Below are 11243 nucleotides of genomic sequence, written 5' to 3' on the forward strand. Positions count from 1 at the left end.
CACCTGAACTCTTGAATTTGAAATTGATTGAATGCTTAGAATTTTTTGTTTTTGAACCTATTGTGCTTATTTTGAAATCGATTGGTTTTAGTTCAGCTTAGTACTTCCATACCTTTCAAACTCTATTTATTTGAATTTTCCCCCTAAATCTCTTTATTCTTATACTTAAAAGTTTATAATTTGAAATTTGAGTTGAGTTGCTAACTGCTATGGTATGTTCACATAGGGTTGAGTGTATTGCCTTGTATACTTTTTTATTATAATATCAATCTATTAAGAGGTTTTGTGCTTTATTTGAAAGCAAGCTAATCTTGCTAAGTTGTAAATCAATCAAGACTTAAATAAGTTGATTGGCTGTAGCGGCTGAAAATCCCTTTAGAATGGTACATGTTTGTAACTAGTTATTATTGGTTATAAGTTTCAGGTATTGCATAAGTGTTATAAATTAAACCTTTGAGGTTTCCTAGTATAGATGTCTTTAGTTGTTAATAGTGGAACCTTTAATTCTAGGGCAAGAGTGCCCTGAAAGTGGATTAATAATCTAAAATAGTGAATATGAACTACCACAAATCTTGGTGTTCATTGTAGTTGAGTGTACTAATAATAATATTGTTTGCTAAGTTGGCCCAAGGTTACTAGTATCATTCTCTCTTAAAATCTATAATGATAATGTCTGATACATAATTTTGTACTACATATGACACTAGAAGTATGTCATCAGGTACTAGCTTTAGATATAACATTATATATTGCTCCCATTACACCTTAAAACTCGACAAAACCCATGTGTGACATGTAATTACGTAGGCAAAGTAATTATTTTTTCTTCATGGTTTCAATACATGGACGGATGCGTGTGCAGTTTTACTTAGTTTTATTTTCTGAAAAGAATCAATAGAAAAAGAAAGAATCGGAATTGATCTATATCTTTCTCCAAACAAACGAAAAGAAAAAAAGAAGATAAATCGTGTATCAACTATGGCCTCTCGAAGGCTTTGTTTAAGAATAAGAAAGAGTAATCTCATGGAAATACCATGGAATACGGTTTGATACTATTCATGGGGGTTATGTAAATATCCCATAACAAGTTATTATCGCAAAAATTGGTGAATATAACCAACTATCATTAAGAATCTCATCTTTGGACCAAAAACAAGCAAGAGGTGGAATACCACAAAGAGAAAGTGTACCTAATAAAAAAGATTGAAGTTTAAACACCCAAACAAAAAGACTCGAGATTTTATACAAGAGCCAGCACAAGAAACAATAACAAAATAATAATAATAATAATAGTAATAATAATCGACTTCCCATTTGAGCAAAAGAAGCAAAACCAGTACTTTCTTCAAGCCCTGAAGAAATTAACCATTTAATTACAATTAATTAGTATTTAGATCTATTTTCCGTAACCCCACAAATCCATCTCCCCTCGAAAGGGAAACTGGTTTATCTGGCTTGCTGAGGCATTAGCATCTCCAAATCTCACTCCCTTGGACGGATCGTCCTGACCAATCGTCACTAGACGATCAAGCATAGCCCAGTCATTGAGGCTCTCATCTCTCCCTCCGACAATCTGTTGAGTGGGCTCACAGGCACCAACCACTATCCCCCCTTCACAAGCTTGATACTGTTGTACTTGCCTGCCTAGGCTCTCTCCGGTGTCGCAGGCCCTTCGGTTGTTCGATAAGAATTGTTTGACCATTGCTGGGGATTCGCCGGTGATGGTGGGGAAGTCGTAGCTCAAGGGCTTAGTATTCTGGAGGTGGGTCTGCGCGTGTGCGTGAGAGAGAGGGGCGGTGGGTACTTGTGGGTACAAGGCGAGGTCCCTCTTGTACAGATCAAACGTTTGATGATTTTCCTGCCGGCGATCGTAGTGGATGTTTGTGAGGGTTAGAGCTTGAGATTGGTGGTTGCTCTGCGAGCCGTTGCAGAGGTCGGTGCTTCCTTCGTTCCCAATCTTGAACAGATTCTTCTTCTTGAAAACCCGGCAAACCACCCAACCATCCTCCTGCAACAATCAGTATTGCGCAACAATCAGTTCGCATGGACCATGCACGTCGGTGCGGGAAGAGAGAAAGAGAGACAACAGAGAGAGGAGAGGGACTTTACAGTTCCATTGCCTTGCAGGTCATCGTTCTCCTCTAGCCTATACTCATGCATGATCCAATCGGTCTTCTGGCCGTGAGGAGCCCTCCCTCTGTAGAAAACAAGAGTCTTCCTCATTCCTATCTTCTTGTAGCTGTTTCTTATGCACTTGTCTCTCCCCGTTGCCTTCCAGAATCCGGCGTTCGTGGCCCTGTTCGTTCTCGAACCAGTTGGGTATTTTCTGTCTTTGTGGCTGAAGAAGTACCATTCGTTTTGTGGAGTGGAACCTATCTTGCACCTCTCTAAGGCAGAACAAAAGAAAAGAAATTACCCATCTAAGATGCAATTGAAAGGTGGCTATTGCTATCTGAAGAACTCTAGAATTAAACAATGCTTGACTGATGAAAATGTTTTTTTTTTTTAAATTTTCTCTCAGAAATATAAATCCTGTCAAGAAGGAAGTCAAGTGGAGACATCTTTAGTAGCAATGCTTTCACACGAAATTAACAGCCAAGGAGAGAAAGAAAAAAAAAAAAAAAAATCTAAATTAGCCTCTCTGGATGGAGCTTTCAGACATGGCTTCTGAACTAGAGAGTCTGATTCATCGTTCATTTCATGGAATTGAGTTAAAAAAACAAGATCATCGAGTGTCTCTCGCAGTCTAAGCAAAACTCACCTTGAAGGTCCCAGGGCTCCATCTTGTTCAAGTCCACCTCTCTAATCACCTCCAAATCGAACTTCTGAAAGGTGATCTTCTTCTTGAGATAGTAATGCAACAGCTCTTCGTCCGTAGGATGAAACCTAAACCCCGGCGGAACCCCGCCATTGGACGTCGTCATATTCCTCCCTTCTTCTCTTCAGTCGTCTCTGTGAGTAGTACGAAATGCAGATTAAACATCTCAGCGTTGATTGTCAGCCCCTTGTTATATATCTTTGGGTGACGAAAAAGTAGACGCCGGCGACGACGCCGGAGGAGCAGCAAAAGCTGCCGTAGAATGCAAGTCAATGATGTAAGACTAACGAGTCTCATCCACTTAAAAATAATCTAAAGAGCTATAAACGCGTTTACTCGTAATTAAAACACATTAAAGCCCAGGTTGGATACGTATTTTTCCAGGAAATGTTAGAAACACATTTTTAGGAGAAAAAAAAACCAAAAAGAACAGAAACACAAGAATGGAAGTTTCGTATTTCTTCAGAGAAGCGCAGTGGTGGTTTATTTTCCGGTGAAGATGAGACGAGTTCGCAGAAGAGCGGAATTCTTTTATAAGTATTTTAAGAGGAAAACGATCCCGAGAAAAATAAAAAAATTCACATGATTTCATGATTTTTGGATTGTTTCCGAAGCAAACTCATCGCTACCAGCAAGGCTACGTATTGGGATTTTCACCTATGGACGGCTCAAACGCATTAAATAAAAGTAAATATGGATCGATTTAAATAGGAGCTTGAGAAGCAGCCGCCACAGCTCCAGCTTAGGCATGTGAGGACGACTTTGGAAAGTTTAGGATATCTTCTTTTGATTCGAATACACGCTTTCCAGGTTCATGAGGTGCCTCTAACGTGAAAATTCTTCTCAGATGCATTCATACTTGGATTAACCCTCTAAACCTCTATTAATCACTCTCAATATCATTTTCTTCTAAATACATAAATGTCAATTTGGTATTTCTAATAGTAATATATTACAAAGTTATGGTCCTGTGGACTCAGCTTAGGATACGGCTTTTAGGTTAGTTTAGCTTAGGATACGATAAATTTAAGAGCTTAAATTTTTAAGTGTTTAACAATATTTAAGAGTTTTTCTAATCATACTGCTAGTTAAATACCTTATGTTAAGGTTTATAAAAAAATTAAGAATCGTTTTAAAATTTTTAAATGCTTGGCCTCAAATGGACATATAAGTTTAATGTTGACCACCTAGCCAATACTACCCAAAAGACCGGTCTGTTAGGAGCGGAAGGCATAGGTACTTAACCCCAGGACCATAATAGTACACCCTACCTTCGCGAGCCGACGACCACGACGGCGCAACGACACTGGCGCAACCGCAACGACACTGGTCTGACCGGGATTATACTTAAGGAAATACTTAAGGCACGACCTACCAGTAATTTTAATTCAGCCTCTGCGACCTACCAGTAATTTTAATCCAGCCTCTACGCGCCCCGGGAATCGAACTCGTGACGTGGGAGCCTGCTCTGATACCAAATGTTGAGCACTTAGGCAATACTACCCAAAAGACCGGCCTGTTAGGAGCGGAAGGTATAGGTACTTAACCCCAGGACCATAACAATATTATTGAAGTAAAGACCACTTGTAGTTGGCTCCACTCCACTAGAATCCTATTAGGACTAAGATCCTAATCGGGGAAGGAGTCCCAATATGGGAAAGAGTTCTTATTAGGAAGGAGTTATATTCTGAGAAGAGTCTTAAACTGGGAAGTCTTGTAATTGGGTATTCCACATCGAATGTAAGTCTTAGGCTATTTAAAGGGGAATGCCCTTGGCTATTCTTTCATCACTGATGCATTCTGTAATCACTTGAGTGATAGTGAAGCTGGTGTGATCTCGTGGAGTAGGCGCATTGTTGAACCATGTCAAAATCTTTTTTTTTTTTTTTTTTGTCTCTCTTTAGATTTCGTGTTATGATCTTGTATAGTACAACATCCGCTACTTTGTTGTGGGTTGATTGAGCAACCAAAGGAGATTTCAGATGCAAATTGGAGGCTTCTGGATAAGAATGCATTAGGGGTAGTTCGATTTTCTATCTTTTCATCAATCACTTCAAATATCATGAAAGCAAATACTACAAAGGAGTATTTTGATATGCTAAAGTCAATGTATGAAAATCCCTCTTTAGGTATATCTTGTTACTCAATTTTTTGATTTAAAGATGGTAGAAGGTGATAGTGTTTCTAGCCATATGAATTCCTTCCATGATTTACTAAATCAATTAGAGGCTATTGATGTTAAATTCGATGAGAATATTCAATCTATTGCCTTGTTGAAGTCATTGCAGCCTAATTAGGAATCTTTTAAGATAGCAATACATAGCTCACACTCGACAGGAAAGTTTGTATTGAATGAGGTATGTGGTATGTTGTTGGCTGAGGAAACTCATCGCAAAAGTAGTGCATCCTCTTCAGGTTAGACTCTTGCTCTGGATGCTAGGGGTCGAGGGTCACAATGCGATAAAAATGAAAATGGACGAAAGTCCCAAAAGGGACGTTCCAAGTCTAGGGGAAGCAAGAAAAAAATTAATGTTATAACTGTGGACATATGGGTCACATCAAACGTGACTGTAAAAATCAGGGGGGTAAAAAGAATATTGACATTGTAAATGTTGGTGATAGTGAGGAATGCATGATTTTTGTCATTAGAAAATAAATGTGATTCTTGGATTGTAGATAGTGGTGCATCTTTTCATGCTACAGTTAGAAAGGATCTGTTTGAAAATTATGTTTCTGGGGATCTGGGTAGAGTTTATTTGGGGAATGACATGGCATGTGAAATTATAGGCAAGGGTGGCATTAGACTGTTGTAGGAGAATGGTTCAATGTTCTTGTTGAATGATGTTAGACACGTGCCAAAATTTAGAAAGGATCTATTTGAAAACTATGTTTCTGGGGATCTGGGTAGAGTTTATTTGGGGAATGACATGGCATGTGAAATTATAGGCAAGGGTGACATTAGACTATTGTAGGAGAATGGTTCAGTGTTCTTGTTGAAAGATGTTAGACACGTGCCTCATTTAACTACAAACATTATATTTGTTGGCCAATTTTCTATGAGCAGTATAACCACACAATTTTTGAGTGACAGTTGAAAAGTGAGCAAATGACCTATGGTTGCCGCTAAGGGGAAAAATTGGTACTTTGTACATGTTGGCTAGTTGCAGTAGAAGTTCAATCTCATTGGCATCAAATAGACTAGACGCACAGACGTGGCATAGACACCTTGGTAATATGTCAAAGAAGGGTACGAAGGTGTTACAAAAAAAGAGGAAGATATCGAGCTTGAAGAGTGTCGTTTTGGAGTTCTTTGAAGACTATGTCTTGGAAAAACAGAAAATGGTGACATTTTCAAAGACTGCCCCAACCAGAAAATCTAAAGGCCTTGAGTTGGCCGATAGTGATGTTTGTGGACCCACCAGAGTTCCTTCTCTAGGAGGTGCGTATTATTTTGTTACTTTTATTAATGGTGTATACACAAGTTATAGGTTTATGTTTGCAAAAATAAATATGATGCATTTTCTTGGTTTATCAAATGGAAAACTCTTGCTGAGAATAAGACATGACAAAAATTAAAGTGCCTAAATTTGATACTGGTGGTGAGTAGTGTGGAAGAGAATTTAAATCCTATTGTGACAAATATGGAGTCAGAAGATTGCTTACTAAACCCAGACAATGAAGGCAAAATGGTGTTGATGAGAGGATGTATAGAACCATACAGGAGTGATCGAGGAGCATAAGACTCCATTGTGGTCTACTGTGATCATTCAAGACCTATGCTGTGGACACGGTCATTTACCTGATCAATCAATCTCCTTATTATGCCCTATATTGGGCTACTTTATGAGGCATTGACTTAAAAAAGAGGTATGCTTTGAACACTATGGGTGTTTGGTTTAGTAGGTTATTTACATGTTGTGTAGAAAAAGAGGGGGAAGTTAGAATCTAAATCCAACAAGTGTTGTTTCGTTGGCTATGGGGGTGATAGTTTTGGGTATAGACTATGGGATCCAATGCTCAAGAAGGTTATTAGAAGTGTATATGTAGTATTCCATGAGATGGAACTCTAAGGGGAAGAAAAATGTAGATCCTAAATTTGAAGAACTTGAGGGTGAAGACACTTCACATAAAAAATCACAGGTTGATGTGCACAGAAAGACAAGTAGTAGCCAAACTAGTGAGTCTAGTCATGATATTTCTGAAAATAATATAATGGTATGGGTTTTATTGGAGTTTGAATAGTGGAAGACTGAAACTTAAAGGTTTTGGGATTAGGTCTTGGAATAAAGATTAGAGTTAGAAAAAAATAATTTTTTTTTGGGTTTTTGACTCAAATTGAATGACAAAGATTGCGGTTAGATAGATGGATGAGTTAGGAAGACGATGGAATGGTTTTTTTGGGAAATCTGAATGGTGAAAGTCTAAGAACTAAACATGTTGTTGGAAGATAAGCTCAAGCCCACACGACCAAGGAAGACCCACAAGATGGGTCCTAGCCCATAAGAAGTAGGACCCATAATGATTACCATGATTTGGCATCCTTATCAAATCAGTTGGAAGATCAATAAGGACTCACAAAAGTATTTTATCTTATGGTCACGTCAAAGAAGAGTTTTAGTTTGAGTTATGTTCGTTTTTTATCTATATTGAGTTATTTAATTATGTTAGGACTTATCTTTAAGTGTTAGAGTTTGGGTGTAATTGAGACAAGTGTAGTTTTATTGTAATTGGACTCTGCTACCTTCCTTTTTTATAAATAGAGGTTCATGTACTCTGATTACAACAAGTTATTGATGTCAATGAAGTATTTCACTTTTCCATAAATTCAACATGGTGTCAGAGCAGGTTCTGTGAGTTGACTTGGTCAACTCACAGAGGTAATATGATCATTTTCTCTAAACCCTAAACCCTAAGTCTAGGTTAGTAGTTATTTTTTTTTCAGTCCCTATACCCGTAGTTTTCTTTGCGTGTTTTAACTCTATACGGAATTTTTCATATTTCAAATTATATATTGACGAAAAGATATTTGAGTCTAATTTCCAAAGAAAAATGATTTGTTCCAATCAGAGTTATCTACAATATTTGAATGAGCGATGGTCAGATTACAAAAAGATTCAAGCAGTAGCAGCAATGTTTTGATTCTGAGGTATTTTTGCTATCAAAAACTAAAATTTATAAGGAGAAATATATATCAAAAGAAATATCTGTAAGTCTATTCTTTTACATATTCAACCAATTTTATATCTGAGTTATCTACAAAGAGAAATCAATATTTGAAGTAGCAAAGGTCAGATTGAAAAAGAGGTTCAAGCAGCAGCAGAAAGCCTCAACTACCAAGGTATTTTATGCTATAAAAAAAGACTTTATATGGAGAATTCTATATCAAAATAAAGATACATAAGTCTATTTTCTTAAATATTCAACAAATTCTCGGTATAATTTTTTTTATAAGGAGATATTGTTATTGAAGAGTCAATGGTCATTCTGGAAAAAAAGGTGAAACAATACTTAGCTTGGCCGGATGACAGAGATAGAAATATATTATATTAGATTATTTATCTTATTATAATTATATTTTATAAAGTGAAGCTATACTTGGATGAAAGGTATTTAAGTCTACTTTCATAATGAGAAAATTTCATGTTAATCTGATTTATATTTAAAGAATATTCACATTGGAAGAATTAAAGGTTATGTTGGTGTTCTGTTTCATTGAAAATCGAAATTTAAGCCGATTGTTTTGTGTCACTTTTTGAGTTGATATATCAGACAAATATATTCTCCATAGTTTGATGGCTTATTTATACATCTCTATTTTTTGGGCAAATGCTACATCTATGATATTTGGTTCAAGCTGGGGTCACTGCCATTACCTCCCAGCATGAGGGGGAGAAGTAGAAGAAGTACAAGAAAGAGGCATTTTATTTCATGTATTGTGTATAAGTTTATGTGACAAAAATATTCAAGAAAGGGGGAGCACAAAAGATGAAGCTTGTGCATCTAAGAAGAAATTTTTATATCGAATTATTTCATGGGTTCTTTTACAAAGTTTATTATTTGGTTCATGTTATATGTGTTGGAAGATGGTCGTGTTATATACAACTGCTGCTATTATGTCTCTTTGGGGACATTATTGTTGAAGAAGAGGTGGCCTCATATCATCATTTATTTTACCCTGTAAAAAAATATCACGATTGGGAAACTATGTCGGAGGATACCCTATAAAAAAAATCACGGTTGGGAAACCATGAAGGGCCCAGTCAAAAAAAAAAAAAATCATGGTTGGGAAACCATGATAGAGGATACCTTGTAAAAAAATATCTCGGTTGGGAAACCATGATAGGCCCTGTAAAAAAATATCATGGTTGGGAAACTATGACGGAGGAACTTATTATTACATCTATATTACTCCCCCCTCCCCCCTCTTCTCTCTGTAATGGCTTTTATGACTCCTACCACTTGAGAGTTGTTGTCCTGTGGAGGGACTCGGTGGTGGACACTTCAGATCAATGCTGATAGACACACTACCGATAAAAGACGGAGTGTGCCCTACATCCAGCATTAGGATTGGAGTATGAAGCAATGACTTATCGGCTAGGAGTGATTTTTACTCTCACTTTTATTATGCCAGCAGGACCTCTTGGAAGGAAGCAACAACATGAGGGGGAATGTTGGAAGATGTGCCATTTTATACAAAAATATTTTATACATCATTTGCAGCAAACAGGGTGTTCATGTTGTTCTCTCACCCCCAACTTGAGGGGGAGTGTTGGAAGATAAGCTCAAACCCACATGACCAAGGAAGACCCACATATCTAAGATTATTATAAGATGGGCCACATGACCAAGGAAGGCCCACAAGATAGGCCCAAGCCCATAAGAAGTAGGGTCCACAATGATTACCATGAGCTGACATCCTTATCATATCAGTTGAAAGATCAAGAAGGACTCACAAAAGTATCTTATCTTATGGTCACGTCAAAGAAGAGTTTTAGTTTGAGTTATGTTCGTCTTTTATCTATATTGAGTTATTTAATTATGTTTGGATTTATCTTTAAGTGTTAGAGTTTGGGTGTAATTGGGACAAATGTAGTTTTATTGTAATTGACTCTACTACCTTCTTCTTTTATAAATAGAGGTTCATGTACTCTGATTACAACAAGTTATTGATGTCAATGAAGTATTTCACTTTTCCATAAATTCAACAAGTGTTTTTATTATTACTCATGCAACACTAGGTTAGACTCGTGGGTCTCATTTAAATAAGGAAATAATCAATTTGCATGAAATTGCCATGTTTCATGTAAAGATACTTTCCTAATTTAGATTTAACTCATGGATACTAGGATAGAAAATACTAAGACTCTTTTTTATGGCTTTTTTATGATAATATGGATGCTAAGAGACTAAGTACACCTAACGAATAACTTGTGCTTGCAAAAGACTCACTATGAGAGACTATTCATTAGTATGTAACTCAATAGATGGGTATCAATCACTCAAGTAAACAATAAGGTACTTAACTAGGAAAATAGATAGTGTGTCAAACTAACCTTAAAGAGATCTAACATTAATTATTGTAGACATTTTTCACATAGTGAATAACACTTGCCACATGTGAATCCACTAAAGATACTTTATATCTAACTAATATAATCACAAGATACTCTACAAGACTAAAGCTAAAGTAAGGATGAAGAAATAAAAAACCAACTGGGCTTACCTTTACTAAGGGTATAACCTCCTAAGTGAAGATAGACATCCTTTGATCAAGAGCTAGCCTCCTAAGTGACCTTAAAATCATCGATTGAGACGTCTAAGGGGTGGCTCATGCCAATAAAGAAGTTTGTATTATTTGAAGATGATTATTTGCAATCTGTTTGTCGCTTCACTAGCGATGAAGAACCTTATTATCTTGAAGCAGTTTGACATCAATAATATATCTTTCTAATGGTTAGCAAGGAGAAAGCGTGAGTACCTATTCTGTCACTATATTGACTTCCCGCCTCTTGAAGGAACAAACAATTCCGGGTTTGTGTGGTGCAACCCTCACCTAGTGGGAAAGGGTTGGCACACAACCTTCACGTTAGCATAATCGTTTGATTGCTAGATGAGGTCTCCTAAGCTCAAAAGGATCAAGGCTTGAAGAGGTCCATATTTATAAATGGTAGATATGAGTTAATTCTACAAATATTCCTATATGTGAATAATGTTAGGTGCAACTTCTCCTAATTTTCCATGGATTCTTCTAGATCTCTCGATCAAGTTGGTGCCCCTTTTGGAAACTTCTTTGAAAAATTCTGCCCTTATGCGTTCTTGGTGTCATCTTCTAGTCTCTTCTTGGATAATTCTGCTCCTTAGATGAGTTGGTTCTTCCTCATCTAGAATTTTTTTGACTCTTTTGCTCCTCCACTTCTGGCAGCAC

The 11243-nt window shown here is 36.9% G+C and overlaps 1 protein-coding gene across 1 annotated transcript; it reads right to left on the minus strand.

Annotated features, from left to right (window-relative positions):
- Window positions 1–1396: 1396 nt before the first annotated feature.
- On the minus strand, window positions 1397–2924 carry LOC137947044 (protein BEARSKIN2-like). Its single transcript, XM_068793335.1, has 3 exons — window positions 2762–2924; window positions 2110–2387; window positions 1397–2008 (listed from the first exon to the last, which is right to left on the minus strand). The coding sequence occupies exons 1-3, from the start codon at window positions 2922–2924 to the stop codon at window positions 1397–1399; spliced, it is 1053 nt and encodes a 350-aa protein (XP_068649436.1).
- Window positions 2925–11243: the final 8319 nt, after the last annotated feature.

The sequence above is a fragment of the Aristolochia californica genome, unplaced genomic scaffold (genome assembly GCF_029961685.1).
Source record: "Aristolochia californica isolate CCGP_79_NKW_82.1479 unplaced genomic scaffold, dmAriCali1.0.hap1 SCAF_12, whole genome shotgun sequence".
Lineage (NCBI taxonomy): Eukaryota > Viridiplantae > Streptophyta > Magnoliopsida > Piperales > Aristolochiaceae > Aristolochia > Aristolochia californica.